At 36.3% G+C, this 20,481-nt stretch overlaps 1 protein-coding gene across 1 annotated transcript in view; it reads right to left on the reverse strand.

Annotated features, from left to right (window-relative positions):
- ADAMTS6 (ADAM metallopeptidase with thrombospondin type 1 motif 6) overlaps window positions 1-20,481 on the reverse strand; it is a gene marked incomplete at its 5' end in the record, with an annotated part of 219,642 nt that overhangs the window by 83,391 nt on the left and 115,770 nt on the right. Inside the window, 3 exons of the mRNA XM_081090221.1 lie at window positions 6,318-6,381; window positions 8,498-8,643; window positions 18,994-19,101. Of these exons, the coding sequence (XP_080946347.1) occupies window positions 6,318-6,381; window positions 8,498-8,643; window positions 18,994-19,101 (318 nt within the window). The remainder of the gene's footprint in view (window positions 1-6,317; window positions 6,382-8,497; window positions 8,644-18,993; window positions 19,102-20,481) is intronic.

Consider the following 20,481-nt stretch of genomic DNA (forward strand, 5'->3'; position numbering starts at 1 on the left):
TCAAACAGCCCTGCAAGCTTGATATAATCACACTCCATCCATATAGGAGTTCCCCAAAGTTTCCTGAGGTTAGGTGTCAGGCCAAGGTCAAACAGCAACAAGTATTACAGTCAGGATTTAAGCTTAAGTCAATGGGAATACAAAGTCCATTCTTTTTCACTACAATCCTACCTCTAAATAAAGGCTATGCTTTTTCTGTGTACCACAACCAAGGCAATCATACCACTTAATGACCTTAAGCAATGGACTGAAGAAGAAAACAACTGCAGAATAACATACCTTTTAGCACAGCTTCACTGAGAAGAAACCCAGGTACCATACAATCTATGCTTAAATTCTAGAACAGACCACAGATGACCTGGAAAACTCACTTTGATTCTTTAATTTTTTACAGTTTTGATGCATAAAATAAAGGAGGGAAGTGAAATGCTTAAGATGCATGAATAATATAACTTTCTATCTCAGCCAAAGTGAAACTTGAGTTTTCACCAGAAGTTCTATTTTAGTCACATATCAGCAGATGCAAAAAGACAAATAATACCAAACAGGACAAACACAAGGATTTTCTTGGTTTGGGAAATACCGAAGAAACACCGGGAAATTCTTTTTTAAAATGTAGAAAAGTCCTTTTCATAGTAATAGTTCTTCTTTAGGTTTTGATATAAAATTTGGCTTATAAACTTAACATAGCCATATTTTTCCTTCTTACAAAAAAAAAATCAAGTTATCAAATAAGGTATTCACAGCACCTATAAATTCTATTGAAAATAGTTATACTATGTTCACCCAATGGTTACCCTGTTAGAACATTTTGAATGATGGTTTTAAGTCATTAGAATGAAAAATTGCTCAGGATGGCAGAAATGCCTGATTAATAGTAAAAATTTTGTATGCCAGTAAAAAGGATATTTCATACCGATAATAATAAAAAATAAATTTTTGAGCCAATACCTTTCAGCAGATAATGCACAGATCTAGAGGCTTGATTTCTGTTAGTTAGTTCCTACCTTTACACATTTATAGAAACTGTCAGGACCTTATCAATCATTTATCTCTATGTCCAAAGAGGGGAACTATGTCCTTAACCAATGAATTCTTAGAATCAGTACACCCATAAAATTCTGCTCTACAAACCCAAGTTCCACATGGCCATGCCTATGAGATTAGCTTATGATCTCAAATATTCTATTATATTTATGGTTTAATGGTAAGACCAAATTTCATCCAATTCTCCTATGTGTCTTTAATAAATGTTCCTAGTTTCTCAGTAGTTTTAAGATGAAAAGCATATTCATTTGTTTCTGCCATAGCTATTGTCTTTACCTTCTAGCCTGTCCTGGAGACAAACCATCATGTCGCCGTGGTCGGCAAACTGCGGCTCGCGAGCCACATGCGGCTCTTTGGCCCCTTCAGTGTGGCTCTTCCACAAAATACCACGTGCGGGTGCACACATACAGTGTGATTGAAACTTCGTGGTCCATGCGCAGAAGTCGGTATTTTGTGGAAGAGCCACACTCAAGGGGCCAAAGAGCCGCATGTGGCTCGCAAGCCGCAGTTTGCCGACCACTGGATGTGGATGTCAAAGAAAGGGTCCTTGTTTAGATTCTTTTGAAGGATTTTGAGCATGACCAATGCTGATGCCCATCTAATAGATCCTGCTACAGATAATCAGCCTCAGTCTCATGTGTGAATACTTTGGCCTCTAGATTGGTTATGTTGCTGTTGAGAGTGGTCAGGCCAATGTTGCAGCTGGATACCCTTTTCTGATCTATTTTAACATGGAGATATTTGTCTTTACATGTTGCCTGTTCTATCTCTGTGGATCTCTTTCTTTGAAACTGGGGTAAGTGGGACAAGAACTAATGGTAACACTCGCTCTTCTCTTCCTACCATTCCAATACCTTTCTAATGTCTGTGGTGAGAATAAAATTCGGGAGAACGTGTGGCTATCTTTTTGTGCTTGCCACTTTTGTTTGGTCTACATTCCTTCTAGGTTATAATTTCTCCTATAATCTAGGCAGAGTACTGTTAACTTTATGTGATTCAATCTGATTTACCACAGTGCAGGGATCCACATAGGAGGAGTATTAAATCTTCAGAATAGTAAAGGGTTGCCTTGTGGATATAGCTCCTTTTGTCATAGCTACTAGACATTATGAATTCTAGAACTGATAGTGTTTGCATCTTTACTTGGGTCACTGGGAAACTCAGAGCAAAATTTGTGAACCACTTTGAGTAAGTGGAAGGATCTTTTGGTACACATTTAAGGTATTGGCCTTAGCTTTATATTATTTTCCTTTCCCTGTGATTTTCTAATTTATTCTATTTTTCAGTTGTGATTTTGATGAAGTTAATTCAACTCCAGTATATGTGCTGCTGAAGTAAGCACAAGCTAACTCAACTCTGATCAGAGCGTTAGAACCAATAATAATTATTATTATGTGTAAAAATATGAGAACTAAGCAGTAATCTATGATACCAGCTGGTTAGTCACAGAAAGGAGAAGATCAAGACTGCTGTACTGTATTGGGAACTGTAAACTATGTGGAATGGGTTGCAAGCTCTTAAAAGAAATGCAAACAGGATGGATCAAATACGTGAGGGCATAAGTGAGAAAGCACTGGGCAAGCCTCAAAGACCCAGGGCACTAAACAAAGAGCTATGGAGGTCCTACCGCCTGGCCACCTGGCACCATCGCATCCTGGACACTAATTTGAAAATGCTTCCACGATGACTCGAATTCATCCTTTATATCACCTCTCTTTAAATCTCAAGGAAAGATCTTGGATCACAAATGACGGAGCCCAAGATGTTTGTGCATTGTTTTCCATTTCTCGGCTGTCAAATTGATTTTAGCTAACTGGAAAGTCTTCTCTCAGGTCTTACTCATGAAGCCACTAAATATAATGTACATAGCATCAAACTGTGTCAAACATGCACTAAGGCAGGCTGATCTGATAAAAGACAAGTATACTCTGTTGAATCCCTTAAATTAGAGTAGCTCGTAATAGACATCGAGGCACTTCAGAATAAAAGAACATTTAAGGCATTATACCTTTAGCAAAAAGTACAAAGGTTAACTTACAGGACACAAACATAAAAGTCCTATAATTCTATAGAAACACCATTCTATGTTAGTTGGAAAATACTGAAGTCTTGCTTGCATTACTTAACCTTAACTCTGATCAATCACCCTTCTGGTTTATTATTAAATTATCTGTCCTATACTGTAGTCTACAAAATAGAAAGTTTAACAACAGATTTTTAAAATTGTAAGTTTCTGCTCTAATAGGATACACACATTTCTGAAAAATCTCTTTCTGCAAAATTGCAAATTAAAAATATCAAGCCTAAAGGGAAAATAGCATTAGGGGCAGTAGGGGCAGACTAAAGACAAACCACCAACAATAAGAATTCTAAGAAAATATTAGCATAATTTTAAAAATGCATGGCAGATTCCTAGCAAAGAAATGCTAGAGTAAACATAGGATTTTATCTTATTTAAAAAGGTGAAAAAGTTAATAAGGAAGGCTGATCTTGCTAGGTTGTAAGGACAAGAGGCCAATGGACAAAAAACAGGCAGAAACAACAATAAGGACTTGAACCACAGAGCATGTGATCAACTGAGCCAAAAGATGAATGTGGGATGAACAATCATCATGTCCAGCACAAATTTCCTCTGACTATATCACTGTAATTTGACTTCAGCTGGTGTATTGCTTAGTGGAACAAAATATGGAACAAAATAATTCAATCATTTATGAGTTAATTTATGTTGCAGAAATAAGGCTGTAATAGACAGATTATACCAAAACTTTAAATTATCAAAGTGTTTCTAGATTATGTTGAAAAAATTGAAATTAAAAGTGTCTTACCAAGCCAAGTCACTACTGAGGAGAATTGTCAGTATGGGGTGAAAATATGGGTAAAATAATAGGTTTGATAGATACTAAGTGCTCAATAAATGTTAGTAGCAGCTACTGCTATTACTTCTTTTGCTACTTTCTCTACCAATACAGTAGTCCCCCTTTTCTATGATTTCAGTTACCCAAGATCAACCACAATCTGAAAATATTAAATGGAAAATTCCAGAAGTAAACCACTCATAAGTTTTAAATAGCATTTAAATTCCCTTTAAATTTAAATTCTGTTCTGAGTAATGTGATGAAATCTCACATAATCCCAACTCCATCCCTTTGTCCAGCATATCATTTCGCACCATCACAAGAAGAAAGGTGAGTACAGTACAATAAGATACTTTGAGAAAGCGATAATATTTATATAACTTTTATTGTAGTATATTGTTTTAACTATTCTTAGTTATTGTTGTTACTCTCTTACTGTGCTTAATTTATAAGTTAAACTTTATTATAGGTATGTATGTATGGGAGTGGATGGAAGTATATATAGGGTTTGGTACAATCTGGGGCCTCAGGTATCCCCTGGTGTCTTAGAATGTATCCTGCTCAGATAAGGAGGCACTACTGCAAAGACAGAAATTTAAAGAGCTCTGACACAGACACCTGTGGCATAACCAATATCTACTACTCTTTACTTTCTTGCTAACAGAGTTCTGATTTTTGCTCAGGAATCTACCTCTCAGGGAATGTGACCTTAACCCCATTAGAGGCATATCTGGATTAGACTAACCAATTATAGTTATCTCATTCCTTTTGCCCATGACTGGTTTAAGAGTAGGCTGTGGCTTCATAACCAATAAAACAATGAAGAAAGTTAGCTAAGAGAGCAGGGGAGGAGCTTTGGGGATATGACAAGAACATTTTCAGTTGAATATGGAGGCAAAAACCTGACAGTAGCAATTTTAGGAGAAAATGAGAAGAGGAATTAGATACAGTAAGTATAGACAACATTTTTGAGGAATTTTGTTACAAAGGAAGATAAGACGTGGGAAAATAACTGGCTGGCTTTTTGTTTTTTCAAGATAGGAGAAATAACAATAGGTTTGTATGCTTATGGAAAAATCTAGAAGACAAGATGTTGAAAAATTATCTACATAATTATGGCATAACCAAGAATTACAATAGATATAGGGTTAGAGAGTGAAGATAGCAGGTAATGGTCTGATGACACTAAAGTAAAAGCTGTGGTTTTGTGTTTTTTTGTTTAATTTATCTTTATTGTTGAAAGTATTATAGATGTCCACCCTTTTCCCTCTTTGACCCTCTCCACCCAGCCCCTGCCCCACTCCAGGCATTCATCACACTATTGTCTGTGTCTATGGGCTACGAATATAATGTAATCTTTGGTTAATCTCTTCCTGCCCCTCCCACCCTTCTCTCTGAGATTCAACAGTCTGTTCCATGCCTCCATGTCTCTGGATCTATTTTGTTCATTAGATTCCACATATAAATGAGATCATGTGATACTTGTCCTTCTTTGACTGGCTTATTTCATTTTTTTTTTTTTTTTTCCTCATTGGAGGATATTTTTCCATTGATTTTTAGAGAGAGTAGAAGAGACGGGGAAAGACAGAGAGAAACATCAATGTGAGGGAAAACACATCAATTGGTTGCCTCCTGTACAGGCCCCAACCAGGACCCAGGCTGGGGATGAGCCTGCAACTGTGATACCTGCCCTTGACCAAAATTGAACTCAGGACCCTTCGGTCTGCAGGCCAACGCTCCATCCACTGAGCTAAACTGGCTAGGGCATCACTTATTTCACTTTATCTGGAAGAAGTAATGAGAATATAAAGAAGATAGTCAACCTACTTTCAGACCCAGTCATTCAAGAGCCCAGGGAGAAAACCAACTTTGAAGAGCTGCAGAGGAAGCAGTATCTCCAGAGGAGAGCCCGTTTCCATTAGAACAAGGTGAAAGGAAGGAAAATTCAGAGAAGTCAGGAATTTTGCTGTTGGTGGATCATGAATTCCTGAGGGCACAGAAGAGTTTCAGCAGCTGGGCAGGGGCAGCAAACAGAAGAGGGGATATGCAGGGCCTATGGGATTAGATGTGGGAGTCTAGGGCTTCCTGCAGTGGCAAATATGAACCGGGATAAAGAGCATAGTAATTGTGCTGGACTCAAGAAACATTGTGATGGTAAAGTTGTGAGTGTTCTGGGGACCAGGGCAGTTCAGGGGCACAGGGTATTTCCTCCTAGTGCTGGTGCTCTTCCTCTTGACTCCTGTTGATGGAACTCATGGACCTGAGGCTGGTTCCCTTCATCATCAACAACTTTATAAAAATGCATGTCACCATCACACATATGGACTTCTGATCAAAAAGCTTACAATTTTAAAAAATCTCCCTGCTCTGGGGGAAATGTAATTTTTCATAGCAGAGTTTGGTTTTACTTACATCTGTGTTACAGGAGCGATACCGTTTCCTTTCCCCAAGGCAGTAGCTTCCATCTCCTGAAGGTCTGAAAACACATTTTGTTTAACATGTGAATATACTATACTTATCCACATAGAAAGCACATATATTGCATGATGAAAACATATTAACATTTACTTTAAGAAAATACAAAATTGGACATTTTATTAGTTATTAAAAAATCATGCTGGGGACTGTTAGTAATAATGATTATGATTGCTGAATGTTAAAATTAAGGCAATTTACTATGAGTAACTTTACAAGACTGTTAATTGTCATGATTTACATTAAGAAAATGCAATTAAATCAATGTATTTTCTAATTATTATAGTAAACAGGTGATTGGTTCAATTTGAGATTCCAGCTTAAAATTCACTTATTTATAATGAAAAGCCACTTGAATCATTTCAACAAACCCATAACCCGATGCATTTTGCCCACCAAGTTGGAAATGAAAAGTTTGATTTTTCCTCAGACTGGAAACAAGAGAGGACACTAAATGACTCTCTGGAAATAGTTTCAGTTCCAAGTAAATAATGCAGAAATGAATTTCTATCTCATTTCAAATATATAGTTTTAAATGATACTAAATCTAAACATCAGATGGGCTTGCATTATATAAATGCTTTAAATAATACTCAAATTAATGAAAAAGTGAGATGTCAAATATTTTATTTCCATCAATTAATTTTTAAAGTATTAAACATTAGGTAGAGCCGTACGCTATTATTTGAATGCTATTTTCGAAGGCTAACTTGTTCTTTTAAAAGAGGTCTGGTCATACTCTTAAATATCGGGGTATGTTATTGATTATTATAGGGTTTTATAATTTTGGTTATTATTCTACAGTAGCCTACAGTTGAACTTAGGTTAATTATTCTGTACTTGTTTTAAAAATAGCAAAGTTTAAATGACAACTTTTACTTACTAGAATCAATGGGATAATTTAAGTGACAATTTTGAATATGTTTTGAATGCCAGTGAATGGTGACTCTAAGCATGGAAAACAAATGGCCCAGCTTGAACCAGCTTGGGAGAAACGGGTCGGTCAGACAAAAACACAGTAACGGGGACGGTGGCAGCATGGCTGGTTTACGCGTAAGTGACCGTGAGTGAGCTCGGCTTAGCAGGAGGGTAAAAATAGCTAGAAAATGGGAGAATGGAAACACAGCACTAAAATCCAGGGAAACGATTTCAAGCTAAAAAGAGAAGAAAAGAGACTATTTAGAGAGAGGAGCCAAAGAGAGGGATCCTGAGTTAAAAGGAGGAAGAAACAAATACAGACCATCTTTCACCCCAGAAGGAGGAATACAGCAGAAATGATGTATCATCACCTGGTTCTGCACCAAAATATGCATTGGGAAAGAAGGCCATCAACCTGAGCTCTAGCCAAAAATGTGAGCTGCTAAGGAGCAGTTCAGTCTCCAGAGGGGCAGGAAAGACCACGCGGAGGAACAGTCCACCTGCAAAGGGCAGTGGCGGGAGGGAGAAGCAATACCACAGCAAAGCATACTGATGGGACTGGCCTTCCGCCAGAGGGGCTCCGGCTGGAGAAAAAGATGGTGGGAGAGGAGCAGTCTGACCTGCATAAAACAGCCATGGGGAGAAAAGTGGTGGCAACTCCAGAAGATGATTAATGGGGGCATGTGAAAGGAAACTATTTTAACACATGGGCAGTATTCTTTTCATTGTGATTTGTGATGCGAATCAAGGCATTTCAACCCTTGAAGGGCTCTCATTGGTCCTTTTAATACTACTGTAGCAGTAATAATTTTATGTGACATGTGAAAAGACCTTAGGTTTCCTGGGAATAATGGTACTGTAGCTAAGACCAGACCTGGATTCATCCATAATTCAGTAGTTTTTGGAAAAGGAAATCTATCTGATTATTAGTAGATTAAGAATTCTGGCTCTACCTGGGGTAGATACACAATGCTTGTCTTTCTCCCCTTTCTTTTATTTTTAGTCACATAGGAAGGGGCGGGGAAGAAAAGGAAAGTCTGTCTAACAAGGCTCCTCCACTCTCCTTGCCTCGTGCTTGTTCTGAAGACAAGCACTTGGCTCGGGAGTGAAACGTTTTTACAGATAACATGTGAAACCACAGCTTTGAATCATTTCCAACTGTGTCTTTTTGTTGGCTGCGGCTTACTTTAGCTACTTACGCTGGACTGTCACACTGTCTTAGAGATGAGGAGACGCCTCCCCCGCAGGTCCTGCTGCACTTTCCCCACAGGGACCAGGCACCCCAGCCCCCTTCTACGCTCTGGGGCGAAGTGCCAAAAGCAACACATTCTCCCTGATAGCACCACTGCAAGATTGCACAGAAAACACAGAATTAGCTTTTAGGCAGATACGGCTATCAGGACAGAAATACACAAAGTTCAGGCAACGACCAATTACAGGCATTAGCATTCTCCCAACAGATAACAGAGTTCTTTAACCGTGTTTACACACTGGTGATGGTGCGTGTGATTTGCAAATTATCTTTAGCTAGGCAATGATTTCAAAATCTCTAACATGCACCAGGAGTCTAAAAAACGAGTCTACTTCTATTCCCTTATTTCACCTACTCCAGACTTTTCGTGTTTCTCATTAGGGAGACCTCAAAAGTCTTTTTTCGATATTCTAGTATTAAAAAATTTTCTTTATATTCCACTATTATTAGACTCATGGAATGATAACGCAATATGGAAAGTTCCCCAGTAAGGAATTTTTATGATGGTAATTGCTTTTTCTTTAAAAAAAAAAAAAAAGAAAGAAAGAAAAGAAAGAAAGAAAGAAAAAGAAAAGGCTGGTTGAGGCTACAATGGTAAAAGAATGTGTTGTGGCATTTCATCTACATGAGTACTGCAGACATAATAAAAGTAATGCCAAGACACTAGGGACTGGGTACAAAAAAACCCTTATGTACACCAACCAGCCATGTGCATAGCCCCTGCGTGAACATGTGTGTTGGAATTCTTCTCAGCTTTACTCTCTGCAATAAACCACACATACTGCACATAAGTAGAAAGCCAGGAATAATTTATCGAGATGCAGACATCAAATAATCAGCTCATAACTCTAACATGATAAATCTTACTTGCAGAATATGGTAAAAAGGAAAGCCTTTTTTTAAAAACAACAAGAAGAAGCATTTCTAGGCTTTTATTGGTGCATTTTGTGAATTGCCATCAATCGCTGACAAACCATACTGATGCTATGAAAGACATTTGTTTACGTGAATAACCATAGGCAACGTTATTAGAGTTGAGTAACTGTCAGCAATGTTAGCTAGCTAAATAAAAATTCAACATTATATTAAAACATAGAGGGATTAGGACATGTGATGCTTAAAAGTAATCATTGTATAATACTAATTATATATATCCAGAATTTTTTCACTTTTCACCTTTTTCACTGCTACCAATGGCAAATGGAATAGCTTCTTACCTGGTTCCCCTACTTCCACTTTTTCCTATCTATAATCAATCTGTTCTCCAGTAAGCATTCAGAGAGATCTTTTTAAAAAACATATTATCGCATCATGTCTCTTTTTTTGCTTGAAAGACTCTGGTCAGCTGTGGCCTGTGGGAAACACCCCTGCCTCCTTCTCCAGCCTCACTCTCTCTCGGATTTCTCCGGACATACCAAATTTCTTCCTTTCCTCCAACACTAAGCCCATTCCCTTCATAAGGCACTTGCATCTGCTGGTCCCTCTGGGAATACTCTTCTCCCAATTCCTTATATTGCTGTGTTCTCATCATTCAGTCCCAGGTCAAGTGTCATCTCACCAGGGAACTCTTTCCTTGACCACCTTATCCCAAAGTGGAACCTCCAGGATGTAATCGTTTTAGTACACACTACTTTAAATTACCCTGTTTATTTTTCGAATTACTTCATTATTGTCTATCTCCTCTCATTAGTAAGTAAAAACTTTAATGTGACAAGTGTGGCTATTTAAATTTAAATTAATTAAAAATTAGGTTCCTCAGACCGGCTAGCTACATTCCAGGGCTTCATAGCCACATGTGTGGCAACGATGTTGGGCAGAGCAGATCCAGCATGTCAGTCACCACAGAATGTGCTGGAAGCTGGTCCATCCTTGCTGCTTGACACAGTCGCTGCAGGGAAGAAACATCTGCACAGCATATGTTTCAAGGGACCTGGCGTATATGGCATACTGTTCTTAATATGTTTGCTCCCCCTCTTGGCGCTATGTGTTTTAACCAAGGTCACCTCTCAGAGAAAGGTTGTTTCCCCAGGTAGGGGTAGGGATTTTTCCCTGAAGTTAGGGAGGGAATAAAACTAAGTGACAGGCGGGTAGTTAATCACTTTAACTACGAACAAACATGCTTAAGCTACATAATCTTTACTCCCTGGAATGGAGATAAGAAACGCCCTAATCTTTGGAATAGAAATTGATAGGATTAAAATCTACTGGTATAAATACAGATGTAACAAGACAATAAGACACAGAACTTGTCTGGAGATCCTGGCTAGAGAACCCAACTATGCTGATCAACTGAACGCTGCCTCCGTGTCATTCCTTCTTTGCCGACTCTGTCCACACCTTTGGGAACCCCGGGACCTGCTGGGGCTGGATCCCAACAAGAATGTTCTATCTAGGACAGTGCTTAGCATGTAGTAGATAAGCAGCAAAAATCCATTGACTGAAAGACAACGTTAGTTCAATTTTAGAATTCTGTGTTCTGTTTTAGTTGCTGCATGTCAGGAAGGAAATGGAAATACTGGAGGGTAAAGAGAGTCAAATTCACCTTTGTTTCCCTAGGACTTAGCACTGAGTAAATGTTTTAGTAGCTGTGACAACATACAAGACTTTTTAGAGAAGTGCTAAGCAATTATCATTTGTCCATAAAAAAATTAGGCAAGAAGAATTCAAATTTTGGTTGGCTAGAAAGCAGAACATTCTGAGCCTTAACCTATTAGATATTAAAGTAAGACAATAAGAAAGACAATAAGAAAGTTTTGACAATGAAAATTACCATGAAAAAAAACCATCTGTCCAAAATGATGAAGCAGAGGTTGCTGGCTGCACTGAAATAATACAGTATCAGCTCTGGGAGTAGGACTGCTGATAATGTACACTTGAGAGGGAGAGCATGTTCCAGCTGCCAGCTTATCGCTTACCTAATTGATCCTGAAGACCAATCATTTGTATAATGATATACCACCAATTGTGCTAGACCTTCACCTATATAAAAGTCACAACATTAGGCCAAATAATCTCCGGTTTTACATTTTTGTTATTAGAAGTACCTGTGTGTACGGACACCTATGCCTGTGCCTGTTTTTTCTTTGAGAATGACTGAGCAAAGTAGTATTGACCAGCGATGACTGATTTGGGCCATGGTTTCAATTAATGACAACACTTTAAAAAACTCCACCTCTTAAAATTTGTCTATTTTTTCAAGTTGGAAATCTAGCATTATTGATTTCAAATAACATTAAAGCTTGATTTTACATTTTATAAAAGCACAGAGCTGCATCTAAAGCTCAAAAGAACTTAAACATTCATGAGATCTAACCACCTCATTTTTCAAATGAGAAAACCAGAGCCTATAGCAGGTTGACTTGCCCAAAGTCACTTACTGGCAGAAAGGAAGGAATTATCTGTCCAAAAATACACAAAAAATCAGTGTGTGTGGGGGGGAGAGGGAATCTATTAGAGGTGTAGAATTCTATATTTAAAAACATTAAATAATATTCCACTATACTTTACTGAACTGTTTTTACTATACAAAATACAAAATAACACTAGAGACTGAAAATAAAAAAAAATTCACTTAGCTATAAGTGAACAGCCACATATTATTTCAGACCTCCTTGGGTACTCTTATAATTGGGAGAGAAAAAATCACTTTCTGCATTTTCAAGGGCTAAAGGAATTGAGAAAGCCATAAGGACACAAAAAGATGTAGGTTCCAAAGTATTTAATAACATTGTTATATGTTTCCTGGAGACTCACAAAGTGTAGGACAGGGAAAGAAGTCACACAAATGATTTTGTTTCCTTTTAAAACCTATCCTTAAGGTAAAAGATAAATACAATATTCACCTTATAAAATGTTGCTCAATTCTCATGATTACTTAACATTTACACAGTATTTCATAATTGGTTTGCTAGAACCTTTTACTGCATAAATTCACCCGATTGATTATATCTATTCCATGAAATCTATACTAATAAAAGGGTAATATGCTAATTAGACTGGGAGATCTTCTGGGAGACCTTCCGTATATCCTTCCGGACAAAGTCATGGTGGCAGGGCCAAGGCAGAGGCGGTTAGGGGAGATCAGGCCAGGAGGGGAGGGCAGTTGGGGGTGAGCAGGCTGGCGGGGTGGGGGGGGGAGTTGGGGGGCAAGCAGACCAGCAGGGGGACAGTTGGGGGCAATCAAGCTGGCAAGGTGGGGGAGGGGCAGTTGGGGGTGAGAAAGCCAGCAGGCAGAGTGGTTAGGGCGATGAGGGAGGCAGGCAGGACAGCAGTTAGGAGCCAGCGGGCCCGATTGGGAGAGGCATGTCCCCCAAGGGGTCCCAGGTTAGAGAGGGTGCAGGCTGGGCTGAGGGACACCCCCGCCCCCGTGCACGAATTTCCTATACCAGGCCACTAGTTATAACATAATAGACAATTATATCAGATAGTTAAGTAACAAAGATTAATGGGTTAAAAAAGAAGAATTCATAATAATATAAGTATCATTCACCAATTGATAAGAGACTACTGTCTAGTTTAATAACTAATTAACAACATTGTTAGCTAGTTAACAAGTAAACAACTTCGGTCTGTATAGGGACAACTTCACTCTGTATGTAGTCTGTGTTATAAACCTGAGCTCTCATTCGAACAATATATTTGATTTAAAGCAAGTCATTTATTTATTTTCTTTAGTTTCCCTAACTATAAAATGGGGACTAACTTTAGTTTTTGATTCCAATATGGCTTGGATTAGGACAACCTTAGACATTATTTCTGTGCAGACATACCTTCAAAGAAGTTAAAAACACATCAAAGGACTTGTTTTATTTTTTTGTGTTTTGTTTAGTTTCCCCCACCTCCTATTTATAGGAAGGGATTTCTTTGGAATTCTTGCTACTTCCCTCCTCTGGTAATGGCAAGTATCTTGATGTAGCACATGCTTTTAAGAGAAGAAACTTATCTAACTTAATAATAACTGCTTTAAGAAATCCATAGGAAACTTCATGTGGATAAAGTTATTTGAACTAATTTTCTAGATAATTACATGAATCAATATATACTGATTTAATATAAGTCACAAGTATAATTAGATTACACTAAGTAAAGCAACTTAAAGTATATAAATCCTATAAGCACATAAGGTGAAAATTTTGAGTGTTGTCTTTTCTAGTTTTATCCTTTTTTTTTTTCTTGGCCTGAAGTTGCCAAACCTTTATAAGCTTTATTTTCAAACCTATACAATTTTACTTCTTCTCTTAAAAGAGTGAAATCTTCATATGGGAATCTTTATTCTCTAAGATTATATCTAATCTAGTGATGTATTCTAAATATCAGTCATATTAATTCAGCCCTAAATTATCCAGATAAATAATTTTGCCTTCTTTTTGCTAATTCAAGTGTGTTTAACCAGGTTTAGAAAGGTAAAAGTAAAACTATCACATTCCAAGAATAAATTCTCAGATTGTTCAAGAATTCTTGCTCTTCACATTCCTTCAAAGTAAAACAAATATATTTAAAAATTATCTAGAAAGACAATATATTCCAGTGAAGCTTTAAATTTTTCCTAAGAAACAATTATTAAACAACATCTCTTGCTGAATTTCATAATCCACATCAGGAAACTGTCTTCAAGCAAGATACATTATAAATTTAAAAATCTAACTTTGAGAATTTTTTAGAATTCCACAAAATTTTTCAAGATGAGTATACTTTTAAAATATTTTTTTTAAATTTTTAAATGTTGAAAACATACATATTTTTTAACTAGAGTCATTCTAGGATGTGATTATAGATCTTATACCATAGCCAGCACTGGGACAAGCCAGCATCAGGAATGAGAGACCTCTAAGGAAATCCTAAGATTTTAAAGCAAGGGATATTGGTGATTCAATATAGAATGTTCTTCCCAAGTCAGAAAAGCTAAAAGTTGAAGCACAGCACTATTAAAAGCCTTATCTTTTCACTCTGCAGGTGCAGGAATGCTGAAGCTTATTCCAGCCCAAATTCTAAATCAGAACTTGTCATCCCATGCTATTGAAATTTCTAAAGCAATTCAAGAGCCAGTTTGAAACCCGGTTGAAACATGTTATATTCTACTCTAAAGATCTAAGGCTGCAAATGTCCTATTATATAGCCAGTGCTTTAGAAGGGTCTATAATAATCCTAGCCTAAGCCAGCCCTATGTTTCCCATACAAAGATATTAGGAACCGATGTCATATATATGTAAGTCTAAATGCTGGGCTATATATCTAACTCAGTCTTGTAGAATCATCAAATCAATCTTTTGGAAATAAACCAAGTATTCTAAACCTTCTTTGTTGTCACAATCAGAGTTTGCAAGGATTGGGTTTTCATTATCATTAATATCTTGTTCCATAACAATGCCCATACTGCTATCAAAGTTTTTACAGTCTAAATCTTTGTTTACTATTTCATCAAATATGGCATCCCTCCGATGCCTGTCCAAAGTGCTATTGCTGATGCCATGTTGAAAGAAAGTTTTTTTGGGTTAAAGTTATATTGATTTATTTGTAAAAGTTTGACCCATGGACACACAGTACCAACTAGCGCACTGTCTGGGCTCATCAAATTTCCTCCTTTGGTTAATGCTACTGTCCCTAAGCACATCCATTCAGACCATATGGTTCTTATTCAATCCTTGAATGGCTTATTCAGGCAAACATCCAATGGCTGTAATAGCGATGTCAGACCCCCCAGGACTCACGCAAAGATCAGTTTTTAATTTTTTGGCCATATTTCTTACTCCATCTGCTAAATGTGCATGGAACAGTTCCCATACTTACATGGAACATTTGTGGAACTGCGCCTCGGGCAGGGATCCCATATCTTTTGCAGCCAGAGTTTGACAAGATCATTGTGGATCCAGTCCTCTGAATATGTCTATGCTATCACTTAAGCAATCCTTCTCCCCCCACCATTTAAAACAAATTATTCAAAAAACTATGAGCAGCTTTGGTTTTATCCTGCTGGCTAGACAGGATGTAGGTTCTTTCTTATTTCTTCTGATGAGAGTAGTATTGAAATTCAGAGTTAAAACCAGAAGTCGTGTATATTTCATTCATGTTTCTAAGCCACACAAATTTATGCTTATACTCTCTGATGCTGGCTACTGCCAGTTAAGATAATCTGACAAAGAATTTTCTGCCCCACAATCATCTAAGGTTGGCAAATAATCATCAAAAGTGACGATGACGCTCTCGTAATATATACTACTACCTTCCTTCTCCAGAAAACCATAAAAAGTTCACTGAGATATTATCTCATTTCATCCTCGCAACATTTTTATGAAATAGGTAGAAATAGGTTACCTCTCACTTTAAAATGGAAATTAATTATTTTGCCAGTTGTAACACAATCATATATTCTTAGCTAATGTTCTGCCTACAGTGCCTTCCTGTTGTGATTCCTGAGATAAGACACTGTCACAGGTAAGTGAAAATCCCACTTAGAATTAAAGGATATAATACATTGTGACTACCAATCTCAAACCCAGTGACTCACTTTATTCCCATGACAATGAAAATTTGCTTTTTTCTTTACAAAATTTCCTATCTAAAGGTAAAGTAAAATCAGAGGCAATATAGAGGGGCACAGTTTTCAACTTTGGAATTAGGAAGACTGGGTTGGAATCTCAGCCCTGCTATTAAATCGCTGTGTAATCTCAGGCTTTCGAGTTTAAGTTTCCTCATCTATAAAATGGAGATAAAACAGTTTCCACCTCATAGGATTTTGTCACTATTAAACAGAACAAATATGTGCCTGACACAGTGTAAGTACTTTAAAAATACTCAGTATCACCATCATCATGATTGGTAATGCCAACTATTTTTTTAATGAAAAAAAAATCTTTATTGTTGAAAGTATTACATAGGTTCTTTTTTCTCCCACTGACCTCTTCCAGCCTGCTATCAATGCCAACTATTTTTAGATGGCAAGAACACAGACTGGCCACACAAAGTTGACCTGACAAACTGAAAATCCCACTTTGATTTTTGTCCCTAGCTCTTTTTTTTGCATGGTTGTTTTGATTTGAATCAAAATGCTGAGCTCTGGTTTAATTTCCAGATAGATATAACCCTAGAAGGAAAATCTGCAATTTGGCAACAATAAACACTTTTATTTTAAGGAGAAAAATAACTTAAATCACCCACAACAAAATTTGTAAAAAGATATGACAAATGCAGTTACTGAAAAATAAAGAGCGGCTCAGCTCAAATGTCTAGTCCTTTGTGTGTGTTTTTTCTCCTTAAAAATGTAGGTGGATCTAGTTCTTTAAAAACCTCTTCAAAAATTCAAAGTTAATGATACGAAGATATTCAAGGTCTTCTCCTAGAGTGCTGTCCTTTTTCTTTCTAGGAGTCTACATGTGTTTGTTTTCATTCATTCATTTTAAGAATTAGCACCATTCCTAAAGCTGTCTACTGACCTTTCATATCCCTGGAACAACAGTTAAGATTTTTGTTTGGCAGAATAATTTTAGATGGTAAAATCCAACATACTGACTTTATCAAACTAAACTCTAATGTTGGGAATATAAACGACCTCTTGGTACACAAGTTTTGCTACACTTACAAGGCTCTCAAATAGTTTTTCATGAAGTCCAATATGTTCTGTTGAAGTACATCAGAAGCTGACAGGGTAAGGAGTCAGGTAAGGGATTCTTTTAACCAGATCATTGACACTTTTAAAATGTACATATCAGAATTACGTAGACTTCATTTGAAAAAAGGAGCTAGGGATCAAAAAGCTGACAACAAACCTAAACTAAAAATGTGAATCTTTAGAAATCAAATATATTTTTCCCATTTTACTCACTTTTTATCTGTGCTCGTTCTTATTTATACTTAGAAGAATTATAATTCCCTTCTATTTGTTTACCTAAATTTGAATTCGATACATTAGCTTTAATATTATTGAGTGTCATCTAAATATTCCTCAAAATTATCTGCAATTTTCAAGAAATATGTCATGCCTATCACATATATACACAGTTGTAAGATATGACATTTGAGGATCCTGCAATTAAGCGCAGATGATAAGATATTAAACATGTGTTTACTGTGTAAATGATTGGTAGGGTTGAACTATGTGTTCTCAAATAGCCACTACTTGTGATTTACTCATTTGGAGTGATTATATAATTTATAGAATGCTTTAGGAGAGCTCTGAGGTATTTAAAAGAATGAATTTTTTATGCTGTATGTTAAGAAATAAAGTTGAATAAAAAGAGCCATTAGGCCTAGTGACAGTATTATTCCAAGCAAATAGAAACTGTGGCCCATGAACTGGATTATAAGAATAATAATCAATGGCAAATAAAGAAACAGATTCTCACTGTGACTTCCCCCCTTACAGTTGTATATTTCTTCTAAGTACAGATTGATTTAAATTGCTACTTGTCGTTGACAAGAATTGTTAGTTCCAAAATAAACCTAGACTGTTGTTTCAAGAATGTGCTTCCTAATATTTTCTATTACTACAGTGAAAAAAAAAAAGAAGAAGGAATTTTTGGTAGTATGCGAACGTCTTTGTATTTTTATTGGCTACTTACAAAGTCTCAAAAAAAGATCCTTAATCCTTTAAAAATGACCCAATCAATTCATACATTTAGCATAATTTACCAACATTTCCAAACGCAGCATGGAAAAGCCATCAACATGGCACTAGGTCATGGGTCCTGAATGAAGCCGTCAGCAAGGATTAATAAACTGTGACAGCTGCCCAAAAGCTTTCATTCTTTTTATTTAAACATCAGATTGCACGCTGAAATCCAGTGTAATCTTTGTTGAAACTAGCCCAACTAACATGGAAGAAGTCAGAACTGAGAACAGATGACACTAGTAGTTATTATTGTGAACTCAGTCCATAGCCATAAACTCTAGAATTTGCATGAGTAGAAATTTCTAAAGAACTTCAGGAATAGCATATAAATGATTCCTATCTGTTTCAATAATTTCTAATAATATTTTTGAAAACTATACTGATGAAACCAAAATTACTTCGTTCCAATTTCCAAGCTCAATAAATTAAGTATTCTTCTACTATGAGCCCTTTCTCTCAGATTGCAATTTAAAAGTGACTCCAGTTAAAAACTATAGTTATAAAATATTTTGGGATCACATAATTTTCCAGAAAAAAAAAAACACACACAGACATATGACTAAGCAGGCTCTATTATGTAGAATTGTTATTAGACATTTTCTATATAAATATAACACCCACATATACTTACAGAAAGGTGAAACTGGCCCAGAAAATATTATTCACTGTAATTTTCTAAACAATGAATATTATTGATATAACGTTTTGACAACTCATTAGACTAGAAATGTATTATTTTCTCAAGTACATTTTAATTAATATGCATGATTTCCTAACAATAGTAGCGGAATAGCAACACCAAACATTTATCAAATAGCTAATAAATCATTTGAGCTTACCCCCTTTTCAATAGTAGCAGTCTGACAAAATGTTCCCTCCGCTGCAGGAATACTGTTGGTGACACAGCGGTTGCTTTGGCTGAGACACCAGAGCTCTCTACACACTTCCTAGGAAAGAAGGCAAAAGCAAATTGATCAGAAGTAAAGACTACAATCATGTCCACTCTTCCATAAAATACACCAGCAAACACGCAGCATTGTTTGTTTCTTGCTGGTGTTGACACATCAAAGTGAGGATTTTGGAGGAGGCTCTTATGGAAGGTGGGTTATCCACTGTGCAGAATCATGTAAATGTTTGTCTTTAAAACTCTCATTTTAGTGGATGAAGTATATCTTAGATTTTAACATTGATTAAGATCTTTTAAAAATAATGTGCAGAAATTTCATTAATAGGGAAGAGTAGGGGGAAAGAATGAATATTTAGAAAGGGAATATATGCTTAATACTCTCAAGTATAGACAATAGAACAAACTTACCAATTACTAATAGAGTGGTGCTAGGTATTTGACTTCTTAGATCTACTGTGATATTCAAATAAAGGTCATTTTAAGAAGGAAATAGAAACCATTGGAATGGGCAGGGAGTAATTTCTAAAATTCAAAGTTGCCTAAAGAACAATCTAGCAATGTTGTTTGCAGTTCATCAATGTAGTCCACCACCTTCGTGAAAGGGAAATTTGGTTTTGAACAAGTGCTGCTACTTGTATAACAGGCATTTCTATAATTGAAATATTTCAGATGTTATTTGGAGCTGTCTTCTTTATTATGGTTTTTCATTGTCCTACATCATTATGGGAAAATTACAACACTATTCTAATATCAGCAATATAAAATACCTCATTTGGTTCACACACTATCAGATTTTAAAATAAGCTGTTCAACATCTATTCGAATGAAGTGTTTTAAATAAAAGCCAAAAAAGTTTACTTTGAAAAAACTGAAAAGTTTCAGTTTCTCTTTATATATGATCATCAACTAGCATCATTAATAATATTGCAAGTTTTTAATTTAAACTAGAACCACTGAGTATAAAAGTCTTTTTTCAATAAAAAATATTAATCTGGAATGCAAAGATAAACTTATATATAACTTTATTTCTATTGTTATTATTCCCCAACTACTCTTTAAACTCTCAAAACTTAATTCTAAGAACTTATATCACATATCACAAGAAAAAAAAATTTATAACCATGTATGATGATAGATGTGAACTAGACATTGTGATGATCACAGTAGATCCAAATATTGAATCATTATATTGTATACCTTAAACTAACATAGTATATGTCAATTTTATCTCAATTTAAAAAAATTTAAAAAGAACTTATGTCATGGTAGCACAATTCAGAAATAAAGCGGTAACAGTGAATTAACTTGAAAGTTTCTAGAAAATGGGAATGCCCCATAGGGTAAAGCAAACTGAAGGAATCGCTTTGGGCCCTTCCGAGCATGCTCCTCCAACCCCTCTCACCAGGCATTCCAGATTAAT

Source organism: Myotis nattereri, assembly GCF_964212035.1.
Source record: "Myotis nattereri genome assembly, chromosome: 4".
NCBI lineage: Eukaryota > Metazoa > Chordata > Mammalia > Chiroptera > Vespertilionidae > Myotis > Myotis nattereri.